The sequence below is a fragment of the Nilaparvata lugens genome, chromosome X (genome assembly GCF_014356525.2).
Source record: "Nilaparvata lugens isolate BPH chromosome X, ASM1435652v1, whole genome shotgun sequence".
NCBI classification, from domain to species: domain Eukaryota; kingdom Metazoa; phylum Arthropoda; class Insecta; order Hemiptera; family Delphacidae; genus Nilaparvata; species Nilaparvata lugens.
Window position 1 is genome coordinate 87,249,389 of NC_052518.1, and position 23,346 is coordinate 87,272,734.

The 23,346-nt window shown below is 32.0% G+C and overlaps 1 protein-coding gene across 2 annotated transcripts in view; it reads left to right on the forward strand.

The window, feature by feature from the left end:
- Nucleotides 1-23,346, forward strand: part of LOC111045154 (solute carrier organic anion transporter family member 2A1) — a 76,206-nt gene that overhangs the window by 33,760 nt on the left and 19,100 nt on the right. For both annotated transcript variants that reach the window (XM_039441817.1, XM_039441818.1), the window contains 6 exons: nucleotides 7,317-7,511; nucleotides 10,878-11,018; nucleotides 12,543-12,758; nucleotides 20,042-20,206; nucleotides 21,591-21,792; nucleotides 23,103-23,250. In XM_039441817.1, coding sequence (XP_039297751.1) covers nucleotides 7,317-7,511; nucleotides 10,878-11,018; nucleotides 12,543-12,758; nucleotides 20,042-20,206; nucleotides 21,591-21,792; nucleotides 23,103-23,250 — 1,067 coding nt within the window. The remainder of the gene's footprint in view (nucleotides 1-7,316; nucleotides 7,512-10,877; nucleotides 11,019-12,542; nucleotides 12,759-20,041; nucleotides 20,207-21,590; nucleotides 21,793-23,102; nucleotides 23,251-23,346) is intronic.

Consider the following 23,346-nt stretch of genomic DNA (forward strand, 5'->3'; position numbering starts at 1 on the left):
TCTAATAACTATGAAGGGTCAAGTAGAATTTTGCATGAGCGAAGACAAGGTGCTGCTTATAAGAGGTTTATTGTGCCCGAATACAATAATTATCATGGTAAATGTGAACTTAGTTATGTTGTACCAACTATTTTCAATGAGTTGCCAGATGATTTAATTGGTCTGGATAGAATTTCAATTGTTAAGAATAAGATGAAACACTTTTTGTTGAATAATTTGAGTGAATTTGAATGATCTTCATAAATTCTTTCTTTTTTTATATATTTTTTCTTGTGTATTATTGTTTGTGATAAGCAACAACTGAAAAACCATTGTTTTATTATTTTATTGCTACACAATACAATTAAATGAATTATTATCAATGTATCAATTAATTTTTTTTCTACCCAAGATTGACAACTATTTCTCTTTTGATATGATTTAAATTTAAAATTATTATTTTGGGATCACTGATTGATTATATCAATGTACTATTTCTATGGTTTTTTTAATATAATGTAAAACTTGACTCCTCCAGTCAAACCTGCTTCTTTAGAAGGTTTTGGAGAATTTATAATTCGTCTGGTTTATGATATTTGAAATGTTCTACTGAAAGGGAATCTTATTATCTTTTGTCATTCTTGCTTTTTTTTATTATTCTTCATTTGTTTTGTTTGTAAGATTTCTTTTTATAAGTGTATTTTTCATTTTTGTTTGTTATATTTTCTATAATAAACTTCCTTCTTCTGGGGGTACCAGGACGAAGGAAAAAGGAAAGGAAAGGATTATTATTAAGGAACATACACACATACAGACATTAATTTCCATAAATAGATGTATAAAACCTCTCATTCAGTGGATATCTATTTTTTTATTAATATTGCATCCAATCAACTGATAATTCTATATTATTGATGAATAGCAATAGTTGGGGAAAGGTAAAAGAGAGCACTGGATGATTGAAAGTGGGCACTCCCATATTGTAGTAATTCTATACTAACAATAGGGAATTGGAAAAAGTTATTAAATTATTGAGGAATTTACGATTGCTCAACTATGAAACCTCTACTTCCGTTACTATAAAATAGAAGACCAATAATCCCATTCTTAGTACACTTTGGTATGACTACTACTAGTAAAGCACATTCCAGATTACCAGAGCACTCATCACTCTGGCTAGAGTTACAAAATATAATGATTTTAAAGCGATTGTGTTCGAAAAAAGAGGAATTTCCAGAAATGTTGTAGTCGATGGAGGATACATTTGATTTTCATTTCAAAAAATTTTCTTGTCAACTCTCTATCAGTGATAATTGAATTGAAATGGGATTTTTTGGAAAATAAGGCAAGTGATGTTATCTATCGGCAGCTGCGTGAGTTATCAAAGTTTCCCGAATCTCCTAGAGTTTTCAGATTCTCCTGGAGGGTTTCGCTGCTCTCCCGATTTGAAATCAATAGTTGTTTCCCGCCTAAGTTGAATCGTTGAAGTAGATTTATTGAAACAGATTTGCTGTGAGTTGGCATATCAAGTTCATACCACCTTCAAGTGACATATGCTTAATATACATGAAAAAATAGTCAATTTCCTATAATATTATAAAGAAAAGCATAATTGGCTTATACATGTACTGGATAAGGAATTCACGAATGACGCATAATCACGTCTGATCTACTGATCTTATTAACTTGGAATTTTGCAAAATTATTCTCACTTAACCGAGGATTGTTTTAGGCCTATTTTCTGTTCTTCAAGATTTCATTACCTCAAGTTTTCAGTTTTTGAAGTTGACATTTCGTCAGGTTTCCATTACATCAAGTTTTCAGTCTGTCGCGTTCCCAGTTTGTAGTCAAGGCCCAAATGTACTTCCGTGGTCATTTTCGGGTAAAAGCCGTGAAAAATGATATCTTGATTTTTTCCTTAGGACTAGTATAATAGTCCAGACAATGAATGCTCGAAAAAGGGTATAGAGGGAAATGTTCCGTGGTCATTTTCGAGTAAAAGCCGTGAAAAATGATGTGATTTCTTCCTTAGGACTAGTATAATATAATGAGACACGCTATGATGATCGGACGAAATCACAAGATCGCCGCCAAAATGTTTAAGGGTTTATCTATATCAGTTGTATTCTCATAACTGCTGAATATATTCCGCTGTTTTTTGCATGATATTTTGAAAACACTCTTCTACAATTGTTTCATATGAAGGTGTCTTTTAAAACGTTCATTTTATTAGTTATAACCGTTTATATTCTTTAAACATACATTTTCTCAAATTTCTTCCTATTATAACTTTTCTTGTGCGAGTGATAAATAAAACTATCAAGTCTATGAAATTCAGATCGTTCTCATAGCTTTAAAATGATATGTCTTCACGCGCTGTACGTCAATAGTAATGTGTTTTTCAGCGCACTCCAAAGAAAACCTTGCATGATTTCTGGTCCGTCTTCCATATGAGGTACAGCTTCATTACCGGTATTTCAACAGATTGCTTCTCTTGAATAATAGAGTTCCAAATTGGGCAGTGCGCTTGGAAACTGGTAGAAGAAAAGTAGAAAACTCAATATTCTTCTAAAGCTTATTGTGTTTCTCATGAAAATATCAGCTTTACCAGATCATATATACCCAAAAATATGTTTGAGAAGGTTGATTATCTTGTCTAGTAACCAGCTTTATGGAATCAGAAACACGCTTAACTGGGTAAGACTAATGCAACAATAACAATTTTCTTTAACTTCAGTCACGATTAATTTATTCATTATTATTTATTTATTTCATGATACTGAACAAATGCATTTCAAATAAAAATAACAAACATTTTTTTCATGCATGGGCAAAATGCCTGTGTGCAGGAAATAATAGTAATCTGAATAATTCATAAGTAGTTCACATGATGACAAACACGACATACATTATTCGATAAACGTTTGAAATGGAGCTCCCACATCATTTTCACTCGTAATAAATTGAAGAAAATTATTATACGTTTTCAATTTTCCAAGTAAAATAATGAAAACTGAAATTGATGCCTAAGCAAGTATATTATTCATATGCCCAATCTATCATTCATTATGGTATCTTAGCTTGTGGACATGTAATGTATAGTACATTAATAATTTTGTAATGAGTCCAAGTAATAGAGCTCTGTGTCTAAGTTCCTCAATCTACTTGAAAATATGAGTTACCGTACTAGAACAGATCGGGCAGGCAACCGCACAATCAAGCACTAAGTAATCGGAAAGATAACAAACTCATCAACTGCCCGATAACAACTCTATTATTGAACAGCTAGCGACCGACATCTTTGAGATCTTTGTACTATTACGTCGACCTCTTCATCAAAAAAATAATTTTCTTGGTTTTTTCGTTATAAATAATGCTAATACCCAAAATTAAGTTTTAAGACGGAAAGAATTTGTGATGAAATGCCTGCTCTTTCTTATGAACTGAGATTTTTTACTGATAAATGATCCAATCAATAGTTATAACGAATTTGCTACTCAGTTCTCGCCAGAGTTCTGTGTGATGGTTCGTATTGATACCTACAATGGTTTTTATCCGGTACGAGGCAACGTAATTTTAACAGGTGTGCGGAAAGCAATGATAGACCGCACACCTCATGTTACAAAATTTTTGGACGGTCATCGCCTACGTACTACGTAGGTGATACGTGACCATCCACCCATCATCTACACATACGTAGGTGATGGCCGAATCGTAATAACATAGATGATCATTTATCATAATTATATCAAATGACTTGTTGACAATATTGAAGATGTGTAGATGATACCAGTCCATCATGACCTCATGTTATCAGTGAGGTAATAATCATCATGGAGGAGGATTCCTTAAACAGGATTCCAGTCACGACCTCCTCCTGTTGTATGGACGAACTGGAAATTTTGGTTGGGTGTGAGGGTTGTTTTATCTACATTAAAATCCAATTTTAATGGGTTATTGTCTACATTTTCTATTTCAATGAAAATACATAAAATTCAATGTCGTTCCGTGTGCGTGGGGGGAGGGGTTATTCAGAAGGGAATTCTTTGGGAAAAATTTCAAATTTGACCTGAAAAAGGTTATTTTTGAAAGTAATCTACAACGTTTCAATTGCTTAATTCATTTATTTATAATTAATGGCTTACCCAAATTTAGAAAATATTCTTTTCTTTCTTTGAGGTAAGTACCGACGCGTACTATCGCAAAAACATTACTGGTTATACCCATTAATTCTAATAAATTTTGAGTTATTTGCTCATTCAAATTAATTCAAAATAGAAACTCATTAACATGAAATATAAATTTATTGAATGAATATTTTGCTCATAAACTGTTATCCACTTGAAATTATAATTTCCAAAAACTACTTATGTGAAATTGTAAGATTATACTCTGCAACAATGCATCGTAAGAATATGCTTATCGTGGATTTTTGGAGCATTGATTTCTCTTCGATTTGATGTATTATTTCACTATTTCTTGTTTTCCTTCTATTGTTATAACAGCGGCGCTGAAAATTTCACCGCCCACATTGAATCTGCTATAACAATAGAAGGAAAACGTGAAATAGTAAAATAATACATCAAATTGAAGAAAAATCAAAGCTCTAAAAATCTGAAGTGAGCATTTATTTTTACGATGCATTGACGGAGAGTTATAAGCCCAGAAACAGCGAAAAATTGGATTAAAAGCTGTTTGGAAATTTTGATATTTTTACCTCTCAACAACCCTACTAAACAGAACTGCGTGTTCAAAAATTATCTCCCAAACTTTTCCCTGTATAACCCTTCGTTGACTGGACATTATCATCTATAATATATCTATATTTTTAAATCTGTCGTATATTGTCTAATTACCGTACATAAACACAAACATAACCTCTAAAATGCAACTAGCAAGGAAAACTCAAAAGCATGGTCTTCGTTTTAGGTTACAGTAGGGTTCGGCAAAACTATACATGAGGAACAGGAAGGAAAAGGGGACTAATATATTTTTATAATAATTTATTATAATTAGACCATAGAGCAGAGGGGAAAAAATGTAGTGAGCAGTATGCATCAGGTGACTGAATTATAATTGTGATAATTTTCGTAGGCAGGTAGGCTATATAGGTACGGTAGTCGTATTGTGAGGAACTACGATAGAAAATTATTAGCCTGTTACAGGGACAGGCTATGTCTATACTCAATTCTACTAAGTAGGTACTTTTATCCAGATTCTGTTGTTTGATAAAATATTGAACATTGATTTCATTAATTTTTCATCAGTGGGAAAAATATCAACGACATACGGTGCTCTCTATGAATATGCCCCCTACCCTTTTATGAATTATGATATAAATGATAACCTACAATGAGATTCACGTCAAGCAATGGAAATGATAGGACCACAAAATTGCCGATTTTCATATGTCCACTGCCTTTTATAGTAGATAGCATGATTCAAGTTAGATATCTGATCCTAATTACAAAATGGCTCATTCTTGTTAAAAACGTGATGACGATAAATTAGGTATATTTTTTCGTCAAGAAATAGTTATTTGTGCAACTAGTGCGTAAAGTGACAGTTTGCTGCATCGAAAGAAACGTTTACGCCCGAGCCGTAGGCGAGGGCGGAATGGTTTCTTGAGTGCAGCAAACGAACTTTGCGCACGTATTTCACATTAAATTTTTCCTACAGTTACCTTTGAATATGAAAAGTGGGTAATTATGGGTAGAATTGCCTGAATAATGTAGTAGTGTTTGAATGGCGGGGGGCAGCTGTGTGGTGTGTGCTGTGGTGGCACTGTGCTGTCGTTGTCCTTGGTTATAATATCTACTTAATAATTAGCGCGTTGTGCTTCGTTGCACCTCTGCTCACTATAGCAGCCCACTCACTGTTACCAACTTAATTTTGATTTTGCTGCACTGGTGCTCCATATAACCTTCTAACTATTTTGCGTTGTCATGCTGCAAATCTGGAGTACGCAAAGTACTCACTTTGCGCACTAGTGCGGAAAAGTGATTCTTTGCAGCCTGCAATCAGTGCACAAATGGTCACTTTTCAGGGTATCTGTAGGAAATAGTTATTTACTGCACTCCAGATTTGCAACATGGCAACGCAAAATAATTAGTAGGTTATATGGAGCACCAGTGCAGCAAAATCAAAATTAAGTTGGTAACACTGACTGTGGTATACTGAGGTCCACGTTATAATAATTATTAAGGATAACGAGGACAGCCACCACATGTGTACCGCCTTCATTCATTTACTACATTATTATTCAATTTTATTTATTAATAATAAAATTATACAGAAAAACATTTTGATGGATTTCAGGGAATTTTACCCATAATTACCAACTTTTCATATTCAATGGTAACTGTAGGAAAAATTTAATGTGAAATACGTGCGCAAAGTTCCTCTGCTGCACTCAAGAAACCATTCCGTTTCTTTCGGCGCAGCAAACTGTCACTTTGCGCACTAGTTGCACAAAAAATTTTTCCCGCACTAGAGCGGAAAAGTGATTCTTTGCGTTCTGTAATCAGTGCAGGAATGGCCACTTTTCAAGGTAACTGTAGGAAAATATACTTCTCATTGATTTTATTATAAGTTTCGTTATCGAGATTGAATATTTTGGTAGTTTATAATATTTCTACATAGTCTACAAAGAATTTTATAACGGTGCAGACTTCTCGAAAAGGATCTATGAGTTATGCAGAGATGGAGGAGATATTAAGCAGCTTTCTGCTTTGTCCAATGAGAGACAAGATAGCAAACCAATACCATTAATCAGATGCGTTAACTTAATTTTATAAACTGCATTTCACTATAGGGACACCAGATTTTGGTATTCGTCTTGTGGTCTTACTAGTGAAGCCAGCCCGGCCACTATGTCTCACTGGTGTTGCAGCTTGCTATTTAAACTCGGACACCACTTTATATTGATACTAAATAGTAGGCCTATCTTTTTTTGTCTCACCTATCTGGTGACACAGCCTGGTGTCCAATGTAATACGGGTACAATTTTTGTTGGTGGGCATTGATATTTCATATTGCACTAGGGCACCACACACCAGATTGTAGTATTTGGTATAGGCGTAATAACTTATTTTGGATGGCACATTTTTGCTGTTCACAATGTAGATTGCTTCCTATTGACCCAAGAATTCAATTCTGAAAAAACGGCCTATTGCATCTTATATGTAGCTCTGTATAACAAATGAGCCATTTACAACTTATATATTGAAATGAACGCAGAGATAATTTTCCAATAATTGGCTACCTAAGTTCATTGGACTAAGATCATTGAATATGTATAAATTAGTATTGGTTTAATCACTTATTTTCTATTACAGATATGGGGAAGTCCCTTTGTGGCAAACTCGGGGCATCAACAGAGCATTGTGAAGATAATCTTCAAAGTATAATTGTTGCCTTCATTTTCATTGTCAGTCAGATTCTGAATGGGCTTGGCTGCTCCACCTATTGGTCTCTTGGTTTCACCTACTTGGATGACAATGTTCGAAAGGATAAAGTCGCTTTACTAATAGGTGAGTTAACAAAAAACTAAGCGGTATCAAGAAATCTCAATTCAATTCAATTCAATTCAATTTTATTTTCATGTTATGCATCGTATATAATACAATATTAACACAAGTCATAAACATCACATCATAAATACATTACATATGTTACTACAATATTTATATAATATAGTCTAAATAATTGAAAAAATAAGCTAATATTACAGATGGAATTGAAATTAGATGAACCAAAAAACAGTGGAATCAAAAGTCTCGAATTCTGAGAAGTTGCAGATCATAGAATTAAGTGGCATTTTTAGTTTTTAATTAACCATAATTCAATTTATTACTTGTAATGGCTAAACAATGGTAAGCAAAGACAATAGTCACATACATTCAAATTTCAAAGTAACATTCATTTACAAAGTAAGACTAGATAGAATATCTAACAGAAGTTCAATATTAGTTTTCAAAGAAGATTCTAGCTGGACTATTCTATCAATAAGACTGTTTCTAAATTTCTGAGCTTTACAATTATCATTTTCAAAGCTATCAGTCAATTGTGGCTTAAAGATTTCTCTCTCATCAATACTACAGAACCCGATACTTTCAGTCTGAGTACCAATACTAATGATTTCATTGTCAAGTGGGGGAGTACTATTTCTCAAGACATCTTCATCCAAACTCTCAGTTTGTGTACAAATATCAACAAGATCTTTGTCTCTAAGCTCCATAATCAGCTTGTCGTTCATAATCAATCTATCAATGGCTGCATCCCATTGAATCTTCAATCGAGAATTAGCATCTATTAAAGCTCGGTTTTCATTTAACAACCTCTCCACCAGAGCAAAACAATTATTGCATTTATAGGGATCTGGGGAAAGAGACACATTATCTAATGGAGGGTTCACTATAGAGACGTTTTCTTCCAGTTCAACTGTAGTTATATTGAGTCTTGCATTTTTATTGGGAGTAGAGCAAGATCTGCCATTGATAGAATCAGAAGCATTACCATCTGGGGGAGAATGAATATGAGTGACAGGGAAATCGATTATCCTAGATAGGTTTTTATCTGTTTTTAGAGAAGCTTTACAAGCTTTATTAAGACAACGCCACTGGACATCTCCAGTAGCAGTGTCAGCCGTCTTTCTGAAACTAAAATTATTGAATATGAGTTTGGGGTTACCACGACTGGTTACACCTATCGTAAAATTACTCATTGTGAAATACTAAGTCAGGCCCTTGTTTTCACTAACAATTCAATTTAAAATGCCTATAACAAAATAGTAAATGGAATTGGGAATGACAGGATAAATAAATAGGACGAGCCAAGAGAGCTTTCAAGGCTATTGGAAGAAGTTGGAAGCTCCTGGAGTGACGGGTATATTAAACAGGAATGCGAAGAGGGTAAGGAATTGATATTTAATGAACTAAGCCAGGAAACCTAACACGGTATTTCAATGCAAGAAAGTTAATGCACCAATTACAATTAAGCAAATCCACAATTGAACAGTTTGATCAAATCTGGCGCTCTGTCTATGTTGGTTTTGGTCAGCTGTTTCTAACAAGTTTACAGTGTTTCTATGGCAACCAACAACGCCGAAAACTGTTATCTATTGTCACCACTGTGGCGCCTTGTCACCTTATCATCAATCAGCTCCGACTCTTATCATTTTCTGGCGAAGCAAGGCGATAAGCTCCTCTCTCTGAAATGATTGAAACAGTTTCTGTTGCCGAATAGATGCCAGCATGAATCCAATGCCTTGCTTCAGTAGTGCCTATCTAACTACAGTTTAAAGTTTACTGAGCTTCTTAGCAAGAGAATTCTTGAAAGCGGCGTGAAGACATAATTGGAGGTTATAATACACGAAGTCAACTTTCACACACACCAATCATAATCAGGTACCAGTTAGTCACACACTATCTACATTAAATAACTCGATATATGACTTATCCGAAATAACACAATTCGAAGAAATGAATCTTTTAGACAATTAGATAATTTAAATTTACGTAGGAGCACAATCTGCAGCTTTTCACTCAGGCAAATCAGTCTTGCCAACCTCTATTTTATTTCCTTATTTCCATTAATTACCGTATTAGTTGAGAGAAGTTGAAAAAAGTTCAGAATAGGAATCTTATATTATTGTTTACTAATGTGATTTACATTTCAAGATTGACTCGGAATAACTATGGGATTTCATTGTGAGCGATTTATAATCGTAGATTTGCTGAAGAATGTCCATACAAGAATGTTAATACAATTATAATAATGTTATATGTACAAAACATGAAAAAATAATTTCATTTTTGTTAACTTGAAAGAACTCACTCTCCACTCACAGACTCAAGTCTGTGGAGAGTATTCACTGTTAACTGTTTAAATGAATTTTATAAAATTGTAATTTTGTGAAAAGCCATTTGATTTGAGTTGACAGGTAGAGAATACTTTAAAGTTTTAACTCCTCCTAATATTAAAGTATTATCATTTCATTTTACTCAATGACTTGTGAATGTTGTATTATTTGGAACTATATTTTTTCAATGTCCATCGTTGGCCAACTTTTTTCTAGAATATGATGCAACTTTATAATAGTTTTATAAACCTTGGTATCAAGGTATTTGCATACTAATAGCAATAGAATCTCGTATTAAATTCTGCATTACTGTGTATTGTACAGTATCTTGATCCTACTGATTCGGAATTTTAATTTTAATATGCGTTGTACACATAGTATAGCCAACATATACGGTACATTTCTAGTACCAATACATTTTTCACTTCAAGTATACTTGAATTGTGTATTAACTTGTAGTGCAATAACTAATAAACTACTTGATTATCTAATAATTTAACTACATTTAAATAGTAAAAACACCCATAAAAATTGAATACATGATTGATCAGTGATTAGTGAGAATTTTGATGAACTATTGAACTACCGGTATCCAAATAATCACTGCTTTGAATAATACCCAATGACTCTGTTTATTTTTCTATTCCGCATAGATAAGTCTGATAAGATGTTATTCTAGATTTTGTAATAATTAATATTAGAGAGAAGTAGAATTTACAAAAACATTGTTTTTTGTATTAACTACCTATCTTGCAATACTCGTCTTGGCTCCAAGAAGAAGGTCCAAATTCACAATTCAAAATGCAGTTGAATAGTCCTACAAGACAGTGGTGAAATTGAACTGCTTGCTTGAACTGCTTTTTAATCCTATTCCATTTTATTCACATATTTTATTGTGTCTCTGTCACTTGTTGGTTATCCAAAGTGTGATTATAATTAATCAAATATTCATTGTTTATATTTTTTATTCTATTTGTACATTAATATTAATGTGTTTTCGAATAATCCACGTATACCTATATCTGCTTAAAATCAGCCATATGCAGCTTCATGAGATCCTTTGGACCAATGGTGGGATTTTTTATATCATGGATCGCTTTGGATATGTACATAGTACCAAGTCTTAAACCTTCTATAGGCCCAAGTGATCCCAGATGGATTGGAGCATGGTGGTATGGTGAGTTTATTCAAAAGTTTCATTTTCACTTCAAAATATTCAAACATCATTGATACAAAAAGAGGCAACTGCCTGATAATATTTACAAAGAAATCATATTGCAAAATTCTTTCCCAATAATTGCAATTCTAATAATCACTACCAACCAATAAGTACATATTTAATTCGAATAATATATTATACTTATAATTCTTCCTATGACGAAAAATAGTTCGTGTGATTGGGAATGAGAAACAGTTTTTCCTTTGAACAAACACAAAACGGTTTTTATAATTAAAATCTTACAAGTAGCCTACCGTTACAATTTTATTCATGTCAACATGTTCAACTTATTCTAACACATGTCGCAGTGAATTTTCTTGAACTATTTATGTAAAAAAATAATGACTCATTCATTTATTTACAAGTGGCTCTCTGGATTGAAGAACTCGCTCATAAATAACTGCGTTTTATTGATCTTTGAAATCCGCAACTTGTTGCAATCATCCGCAATCATACAGAGATGGTGAAAACTATAGAAACAGCCTCATTTACTGTGTAAATTTCTTTCATAAAAATAATTTGACAGTAGGTTTCATTTTTTTTATGCACTTTCAATGTTATTTTGATATATCCTGAAAAAAAACGAAGGAGTGAGTCAATTTCGTTCTTCAACTATACTTGATCTGTGGAAAGGTTCGAAGAATATTAAAATTTGAAGCTTATTGATCAAAGATTACGGAAGTTATTGTAGAACATACGGACACACAGACACACAGATGGAACAACGATTGAGTCACTTTACTTTGAGTCAAAAGTAAGTACTTGCTAACGCTCGTTCAATAATGACACTGATTTAATAACATAGAACGATAAAATTCTAAGGCAATCTTTGTGCTATTTTTTCTTCCAAATTCAGGTGATGACACAGTCTAAAATAAGATTAGTTTTCCACGCACAATTTATATTTAATTTTAGTCCAAAATTAACATGCAAACTATATAAATGTTGAAATTATATCAAATTAATAAATGAATTAGAAATATCCCACTAAATTATCACTTGAAACGAGAAAATTATTGGGTTCACTAAGAAAATTACATTAAAATAATTATTTGCGGCCAATACAGTAAAAAAAAATTGTTATATACCTAGGCTAGGTATATACGGCGAATACGAAATATAACTAAGAAATACTAATACGGAAAAAATAATCAGTGTCCATATTAGAAACAATATAGTTATTTACAGTACTTTCTCATATATATTGGGTTTTTCTCCTGATGAGAAAATATTGTAGCATTATAATTTAGAGGATGGAAAGGTTGACATTTTAATATTGATGAAAATACATGTTTTTATGTTTGTTCCACCCATTTTAATTGTCAAGTGAAATTCCTCTCTCCATTTAATTTTTGTTACCCCTGCAGAAACCTGCAAAAACATCACAGCAGATTAGAGTATTTTAACAATGTGAGTTAATTTTTTTTTGTACCGTAATTTTTTATCGTTTATTTTTGTAATTTTTTTATTCTGTTACAACAGGCTGGGCACCTCTAGGCATAATGATGATCCTATTCGGCATTAGCATTGCATTCTTTCCTAGAATGCTACCAAGAGCCGCAGCAAGACAAAGACAGGCTGATAATGCAATCACCCAGAGAATATTAGATACCAATATGAAAATACCAGAAGCTGCGGCTCTCATTATCAAAGAAGCGGTCAAAAAAGAAGAAATTATCCAGGAGCGTACTTTAAAAGGTATGGTATCCGATCATCAAATAGTACTTTAAAAGGTAAACATGCTTTGGAAGGTGGAAGCTTATTCTCATCAGCTCAAAGATAAAGATATACAATTCGAAACAAATCATTTCTCATTTTGACGAAAAACACAATACAATAATTGTAATAATAATACTATCACTAACTCTGTGAAATGAAAATATAAACTTTTATACAGTTAGTTGCTGTCAAAACAAAAATACTACTTGCTTATTCAATTCTCAATTTGTATGCAAGCAGGATGACAGAAAAAAGGCTTTTGATGCTACACTCACTCACACATCTTTCTCTTCTAAAACTTTAATATCGGGGCACCGAGCTTCGCTCGTTACCTATTTATTTATTGATAAACAGAACACAAATATTTAAAATGATTGGGGAAGGACCAACCAGGTACAGCCCAAAACTGTTTCTTCCTCGAATCTTGTTTTATACACTATAATAATAGTCAAAGAAGTATGTTATGCTCTATACACTTGAATTCAGGTCCAATTTTCAGTCCAAATATTTGAAAACAGAAATGTTCTAATTTAGATTGTTCACAAACCAAATTGAAAACAAAATAAGACTCACTAATCACTTAAAACTTTAAAATAATGATTAACTTTGAAAATTATGATATTACTTCAATTTAGAATGATATATCATGTCATGTCAACAAATCAGATTATTTTGAACAAATTGATTAAAATTTCTAGATTCATATTTCTCGTGAGATAAGCTGATTGATTGCAAATAGTTGAACAGCTGATCATAATTCTGTCTCTCTTCCACACAGGCACTCACATCTTCTGTTATCGACAGATGACGAAATTATCATCTGTCTTTCCAAGGATGAATTATTATTATCCTTTCCATGTCCTTCAGCGAGTTTTCCCAGGGATGAGACCTAGTGCAATCGAATTTTCATATCATAAACCTACTATGTTCCAAATTTCGTGAAAATCGTTAGAGCCGTTTTCGAGATCCGTTGGACCTACATAACCAGATAACTATATAACCTTATACAGAAATTGCTCGCTTAATATAATAGGATGTGCAAAAACGTGATAAAAGTATATTATAAGAAATAGAATTCACATAATTACAGAAAAATAACTCAATAGTTTCAGGCAAACATCCAATAAGCCATTTGAATGTTTGTTTTTTAAAGGATTTTGTTCTCAACATTTCTTATAAGATCAGATAAAAATGTTGGTCCCAAAAAGACAAAGGGTTTCTGGAAAAAGTGTTATACGCCCTGGGATGTCTTACTAAATTGTCAACAACACTCCTAGTTCGTAGAACAAAAATAGATTTTTATCAATTGGATTTTCAATTTATCAATTTTCTTGTTATTCAATACCTCATTTGTGATATCAACTTTGAATTGTTAAAAATTTCAAAATCATAGATTTTATATGGCGGAAAATTTTAATTTTGTCAAAATTGCAACAGATGAGCGACTATGCGGAAAGTTTTTTTTTTTTTTTTTTTTTTTTTTTTAAGATTACGTCCTAAAGACTCCAGTCATTGAGTATAAGACAAGTCATGTTATTACATAATAATTCTAACACTAAGTAGTTCAACCTAGTTTAGGTTTGAAAGGAATTCTTGTACACTATAAAAAGCTCTATCAACTAAATATTTTTTAATTTCTTTTTTGAAAATCTTCAAATCATCATTACTTTTCAAGATTTGAAGTAGCTTGTTATAAAATTTCCTACCAATATAATCTGGTTTTTGTTCAAATAACCTACTATTGTGACCCATTATATGATAATCTGCTCTGTTTCGCGTATTATACTCATGAACATCTGAATTCTGGATCACACCACTCGTTTTCACATGCATTACAACTTCATATACATACAAATGGCACAGTTAATAGACTAAGCTTTCTAAATAAAGGCCTACAAGAGTCCAACCTATTCAATTTCTCTATACATCTGAGTGCCTTCTTTTGAATCTTAAACACCCTGTCCATATTTTGTTGAGATGAATTACCCCATACTAAAATAGCATACCTAATATGAGATAGTATAAGTCCATGGTAAGCAGTTAACAGTAGTTTTTTATCATTCAGCCTAGCAAGCTGCCGCAGGACAAATACCCCAGATGATATCTTATTACATATCCTCTCAATGTAAGGATGCCATGTTAATTTCCTGTCCAATAAAATTCCCAAGAATGCTACTTTCTCTTCTTGGTCTAATTCATTTTCCTCTACAAACACATTTATTTCTCTATCCTCTACTGAATTATATTTACTTTTGAATTGTAGGAATTGACATTTCTTACTATTTATTGTTAATTGCCTTTGCTTCAAGAATTGGACAATTGACTGTACTCCAGTAAAAGCATTTATTTCTAGACTATCTAATAAATAATTGTTAAAGATAAGCGATGTGTCATCAGCAAACAACAGAGCTCTGTGATCTTTTAACTCTTTTGGTAATTGGTTCACATACAACAAAAACAGTAAGGGACCCAGAATTGAGCCTTGAGGTACTCCAGCCTGGACCTCCAGTTTTTGAGATTTAATTTTTACTATTTCATTCCCATCCACCTTGGTAAGTTCAATACACTGGTTTCTACCTATGAGATATGATTCAAACCATTTTAGTTCTATACCATTCACACCTACAGTTTTTAGTATTTCCAATAATATTCTATGGTTCACACAATCAAAAGCTTTGGATAAATCAAGAAATATTGCGGCTGCCTTCTCACCTGAATCTATTATATCTATTAGTCTTTCAACAAGGGATACTATTGCAGTCTTAGTAGATTTCCCTTTCTGGAACCCATGCTGTTCATCACATATGAAATTAATTTCTTCCAGGTGCATCAATAGCCTATTTAAAACTACTCTTTCAAAAATTTTACTTATTACATTTAGAATACTAATGGGTCTATAATTTTCAACTCTTTCAGAATCACCGCTCTTGAAAATTGGCAAAATTTTTCCTTGTTTCAGATCATCAGGGAAAATACCCTGCTCTAGTGAAGTATTAAGGAGATGCAATAAAGGGTCCAGTAATTCATTTTCACATTCTTTTAAAATTTTGCTTGAGACCCCATCCAATCCTACTGTTTTTTTGTTATTCAAATTTTTTATTATTCTTGACAACTCATCTCTTGATAATGGATGAAATTTAAATACCTTTTCAATTGGCTCAGCATTTAATGTAGTTGTATTACAAGTATTAGTGTTCAGTGACTTTTGGAGATTATATGCAACCTGTTGATAATACTTATTGAAAAAGTTACAAATGTCTATACTATCATCCATATAATTTCCATGTTCATCGATTATCCTAGGGACATTAGTAACTGTATCTTTTTGAGCTGCTCTCCTATTTCTATTAATTACCTCCCAAACAGCAGAGTTAAAATTGGTACTAGTTGTTAATATTTCAGCTGTTTTCTTACACTTAGCTTTCCTCACTTCTTTTGCATAGTTTTTCTTTAGACATTTGTATTTGACTTCACTCGGAACATCCCTCACTAATTTAAATTCCTCATAAGCTTCCCTAACAATATTCCTTTGAGTAAGAATATCTTCAGTTATCCATTCATTTACTTTGTTTAATTTACTTTTTACTTTGACTTTTTTTATTGGACAGCATACACTAATGTGAAATCTTAGAGTATCAATGAATTGCTTATATTTGTAATTTAGGTTACAACTGTTATAAACACTACTCCAATTTTCTTGAAGCATTTCCTGCTTCAAACAATTTATATTTCCTAGCTCATATTGCTGAATTTCTTTCACAAAAGTTTTTTTTCTGCTTGGATTCTGGCCCTGCAACTTAACATCTAAAATTTGATAGTTATGATCTGATAGATCTGAGCTACCTAACATGACATTACAACCTTCTATATTTGTGAGGATATTATCAATAATTGTCTGTGAAGTTCGAGTTACTCTTGTATATTCGTGGACCTTAATTTCTAAATTATTCATATTAATAATATCTCTAATATCCTTTGTCATTTTATCCTGCCTGGCAAAATCGGTATTGAAATCTCCTACTACTATAACATTTGTGAAACGAGCGGTTGTAATTTCCAAAAGTGTATGGGGCAGCTCACAGAATTTTTGCCAGTCTCCATTTGGTGACCTATAGATACCTAACACTGCTACCTCAAATCGATCATCAATTTTTAACCTTAGTCCCGTCACCTCTAAATCCATCTCAACAGAAAATCTCTTAACAAAATCCAGTTCATAAGTTTGGGTACCGTATGTTTAGCATTGCTAGTGAATATACATACACCACCACTTCTATGAGCTATTCTACAAAATTCTGATCTCAGTGAATAGCCTGGAATCCTAACTTGATTTATTTCCTTTATTTTTAAGCCATGCTCTGTGAAAATAACAATGTCAGGATCCTCCTGTTTAAGAAATACTTCTAATCTGTCAATTTTGTTGCGAAGATACTGAATATTTTGATGATAAATACTAAAAAGCTTACCATCTTGTGCTACTCTATCTCTAGCATTTGTAGCTATTTCCCTTTCCCTGTTTTGAGCCAATTTACTAAAAAATCGTTATTTGTTTTTTGACTGTTTTTAAACCAGAGGATTGCAAACGGCTTTCAATCAGCTCTGCCAATCTATTACAAAAGATTACTTTGCCAGATCGATTTAGATGCAACCCATGATTAGTGAAGTTATATGTCTTTTCAGCCTTTCATTTAGAAAACAAATCCCCAGTTGTTTAGAATTCTTATTTTTTAGGCTGTTGATTGTATTATGGATTGATTTTTTTGTCGAATTGATTGCTTCATTTAATTCTGGCCTATCAAACCTATTAGGAATAGTACTTATTATTAAGTTTGTTTTTTTGCTGAGTGGCACAATTTCCTTGATTTTTTCTGTTACTTGAGGAAGATGATTCAAGTTAGGTTCATTTATATTATTTGAGCCACCCAGTACAATTAGATAGTCATTTTCATCAAAGTCTTTAGTTTGTTCCCTAGCTGACTCTACAACTGCATTGATTGATGCACTTGGCTTGAAAAAACATTGGACATCAAATTTATTTTTCAATCTTTTATCAAGGAGATCACTGCAATCACGTCCATGACTGGACGTCAGTAGCAGAACTCTCCCTTTCCTATCTTTATTTCCCTCAGCTATATTTTTGGTTGCTGTCTTCAAAGCCTCACTGTACGTTTTATTTCGACCATTTTCAGAGCATTTCCCATCATTTAGGTTAGATTCTATTTTTTTGCATTTGGACGGAGGTTCTAACATACATTTAGTATTATCAAATTTAGATTTTAGTTTCTTTATTTCCTCCGACATTAGACTACATTGATTTTTTAGATTTAGTATTTCTTTTTTATGGTCTTCATCTTGTAATTTTATAATCAGTTCCAAAGATTTAATTTCTTCTACCATCCCTAACCTTTCTTCCTCAGACGTTTTTAGAGTTACTTCTAATTGGTTTTTTAAATTAGTGTGGCTACTTTGTAGTTGAGCAACTTTTTCTGCTAAAGTAGTTTGAGGAACTGGGGTTTTTGGTTTTGGCGTTTTTGAATTTTGGTTTTGGGAACGCGTAAGTACTCCCGCTATGTGTACATTTCTATTAATAACCTTCGGTGTTCTACTTGAGCTCATCTCCCTATCTAAGAAATTATATTACTTGTAATAATAATAATTGATTTATAAATGATAGGATTTTAATTTGGTTATAATTTTAGTCAAGTAAACTATCTATGTTTATTTTTAAATCTCGAAAACCTAACCTCAAAATAACCTCTAAACGATGTTTGGCTTATAAAATAGAATTAAGAATTAAAATCTAAAACAAAATGATAAAACGTGATCAAAAAACAATTAATAATGAAATTAATACAAAATTTGTACTTATCCGTGACTATTTATAACACAAAATCTTCCAAAACCCAGGAGCGAAATTATGTATGACTTTCATTCACAACCTCAAGGTCATGGTGACAACCTCAAGTGTGAACGGTGGTACTCGTAAGCCATGACAGAGTGGGTATTTCATGACGGTGCTATGATTTGTGATTTGTTTTGCCATTCCATTACCAAAATATTATTACCAGACCTTATTGATTCAGCTAATCAAATTCGAAAACAAACACTAAGTTAATTCTCTTCGAATCAGGCTCAGTATTGTTCTTGGAATGAATTCTAGACCCGGGTCTATGATAAATCATTCAATATTGTGACAATTTTGTACAGATATTATCTCAATATTGTCAAACAATGTTTACATGATAAATCATTCAATATTGCGACAATTTTGTACAGATATTATTAAATATTGCTGAACAATATTTACATAATATATACCGTAATTTAATATCGTGACAATGTTGTTTTGATATTATCGCAATATTGCCAAACATTATTTACATGATGTATTATTCAATATTGCGACAATGTTATATAGATATTATTAAGTATTGCTGAACAATATTTAAATAATATATATAATCTAATATCGTGACAATGTTGTATTGATATTATCCCAATATTGCCGAACATTGTTTACATGATATATTATTAAATATTGCGACAATATTGTATAGATATTATTAAGTATTGCTGAACAATATTTATGTAGAATATAATTTGATATTGCAACAATATTATGACTATATTGCTACAATATCATAATGAAAATATCTTCAACAATGTTGCTGAATGCTGTGGCAATAATGAGACAATATTTTTTTGCTACTTGGGCCTCTAAAATTCAACCATTATACTTTTAAACCGTAATTCAAATAGCACTGATTTTTCCAATACGAATTTTAAGATGCGGTCCAAATCAAAAATCAATATCCATTTTCAAGTGTGAATTTGTAGTGTAACATGTCCGAAAAATATGAACAAATTAACAACAAATTATAGATTCTGCGTCGTAGGACTATATCTAAGGAAAGTTGGTTTCCCAATTTTATTGGGAATTCTAGGGCAATTCGTCAAAAAATTAACTGCTTTGCATTACTGATGATATTTTTTGCAGAATAGAATCTCAATGGCATCGATATCATCTATGTATGCAGCACCGACTCTAGAATATCGCAATAATTATTTATTCTTGAATAGTGTGGTAATCAATGATTATAATATCAATAGAATAGTAGAAATGTTAAATATTTTGTCCTATATAAATTGTATCCGATTCAAGTTATTTTGTTGACCAAATGAAAAAACTACATATTAGCTATCTTTGAATTGCATAATAATTGTAGTTCAGAATCTCATAATTCGCCGTCACTTTCTTCCAGATTTGTTCAAAAACATAAGAAGAATCCTTAAGAACAAACTGTTTGTCCTGAATGTGATAGCGTCATTGTGCTACATGTTTGGAATGATGGGCTATTGGGCCTACCTACCAAAATACATGGAAACTCAGTTTCATGTATCAGCTTCAAAAGCCAATATTGTGTCAGGTAAGTCATTCCTCCATAAATAACGCATAGAAAAATTATTCTCTCTCACATGGGTTAGTAATAGTTTACACCAACTTGTGAATAAAAAGTATTCTCATATGGATCCACAGAGAATTCACATTCAGAAGATTTTATTGAAGTTTATTTGTTCTAAATATGTAGAAGTACTGTAATTCAAGAGCTTTTGCACACAGAGAGCGGTCAAGACCGCTCTGATCGCTGAACGCTGACCATTCTCTGTGTGAACACATCTAAAAATAAATCAGTATAAATTCACAAACATTATCCATTCATGTAATGTAGATAAATTTAAAAATCACTATTATTTATATTTATACTGTATTGAATATACGTACTGTGTCTATTTTCTTACATCTATCCACATCCAATTCATTTCTCTCTTCAAATTATTTATTCGTATGTATTTATTTTTCGGTGGTTAAATTAAATAGAAGTACTTTATGTGTAGCCAGAGGCCCGTTCCATGAAATATTTGTAATACAGGGCCTGCATTACAGGACTTATGAAATAAAAAGTACAATTCCTGTAATATCTGTTTCATAAAAAATATTTTAAGTGTTCCTTACCTTTTTGTATGTATCTATTCATTTAATGCACAGTTCAACCCTGAGATCTCAGTATAGCCACTGAACCAATATTTAAGCTTAAAACGTCAAATTAGGGGGATGATGAGTAAGTTTGCAGAAATGCATTAAAATTTATGTTTTTCCAAGATCAAATTATTATTTAATAATTTGTCCATTCCATACACCCTAAACTTGGCTGTAGTGACATTGTCAAATTCCATCAATTTCAAACAGCTGATCATGCGTATCTATTCCAACATTTTTTCATGTGTACAATATTTCTACCATCATGTAGTTTAATAATTTTATCATCACGTCTGAACTATGACTCATTAACTTCTGATTTGGCATATAGATTTTTAATATTTACTGAGAATGATTATTGGCCTATTTTAATGTCCTCCAAGATTTCAGTGGATCAAGATTTCAATTAGACCCTTGGTTGACACGCTAGTTTGTAGGCCTAGTATATTCTTTGCTACCATTTTTATACATTAAATCAGCTCCAAGTTATTTTAAGAATATTGTTTGATGACAATTTTTCATTTGAATATTTTTGATTATGAATTTTTTCTATGTTGAATATGAAAATAAAATGTTTAATTATCAACAAGAAGTCTTTTTCATTCAGAGTATTCAAAGACCCCCATGATCAGCATGACCCCATGTGCTCATGAATGTGTGAAATCGGCCCTGATTATTAAATAATATTAGAATTTTGTATTCAAATTACTCTATGACAATAATTATTTTCCAATTACTTGATGACTATAATGAATCAAAATATGAATTCCAAGGTGCTGTGGGACTGGTATTCTCTGGTATAGGACTTCTAGCTTCAGGAGCAGCCATCACATTCTTCAAGCCCCGTGCGAGATTTCTGGCTGGCTGGAACACATTTGTGGAAATCATAGATGCAATCGGCCACTACATGTATGCCTTGATCGGCTGTCCAGATGGGGCTAGCAGCTTCCATGGAAGTTTAACTGATGATTTCAAGTAAGTGAACTAAATATCCATCCACTTGAAAACCCTCTGAACCTTCTCTGAGTGTTTAGAGAAAAGTGGTCCTATTACCATCAATCCAAAACAAACAAGAATTTTCTCTGGAAAAAATGCATTTTATTTTTCATTTTCTTTGTTTCTCATTTTAATAAATTATATATTTTTTCAGATTTGTTGAGAAAGAGAAAGATTCTTAAGAACAAACTGTTTCATGTAACGGTACTCCGTTTTTACAATATCAATTATATCTCTAACATTAATAGACCAACATTCCCAGTAAAATAAATCTGTAGTGATTATATGGATATTTAACAAATATGCCGATTTATTAAGTACCGGTACCCAGGACAAATGGATATGAAAATCGAAAATTTGGTTTCCAATTGATCTTAACAAAATAATCTTCGACTTTTCTAATCTTGTTGCATGAACGCTGTATAGACCAATCAATCAATAAATCATTTTATTCAATAAAGTGCATTACAAAATTGGTCCCGCTACACATAGGCTAAATAGATTTCACAGCAGGTGCCTTCAACATAATTAAATACAATAAATAGAATGACATGCTAACTTTGAACAACAAACTAAGGAAAAGATTGCAGTTTTTTGACAAAGATCTATCTATCTCTGATGTGCCTATTCGAGTTAGGCCTAAGGTAACTTACTGGGAATATCCTCTTCAATATTAAATTATAGGCCTACTAAATATATACAATTATGATAGAAATACAGACTGAATCGTCTTGAAAAATTACGCTTTTAATTATATTTTTATTATTATATAGACACTGCAGATACAAACTTGTTATTAGTTTCATTGGACTTGATAATTATTATCAAACGAAAATACAAATTAAATGCTGTGATAAATTTCATCTAGCTGTTCACCCTGTTGTCAATATTTGCAAAAGTCTTCGGGGTGATTTAAAGTATTTAATTTGGATTTTCGTTTGATAATAATAATTAATTATTTATTAGCATTTGAATGAATACAATATCTCAGTAATTTCCATCTGTTAATTGGACCTATTGCAAAATTTGTTTACAAAAAACGATCTTGAAAAATATAAAAAATAAGTACTGAGAGATAATAATAATATAGTATTCTTTTGATGCCAGACACAACATATTCAGTGTCCAAATAATCTGATTTAGGATTATGGATAAGATATGTACAACTAGCTTAATAATATGTTGCATAAAGCTCCTAAAATTACATTTTTTATTAGATTCATAGCGTACGTCTAAACTAAGTGAATACTTATTATTAAATGTTCAAATTCTCAATTATTATGTTAAAGATGGAATATGACAGACTCCTGCAACGCTGACTGCTCTTGTAGCAGTGCTATCAAATACGATCCAGTTTGTCAAATCAGCAAAAATCTCACATTTTTCTCTCCTTGTCATGCCGGATGTAGTTACACAGAATATAATGGCACATCTAAGGTAACTACTCCAACTATTACAATATTTTTTTATCTTACTTAATTAAAACGTCTTGATATTTTTAAAACTACTACGGTTTATCAAAACAATTTGTGG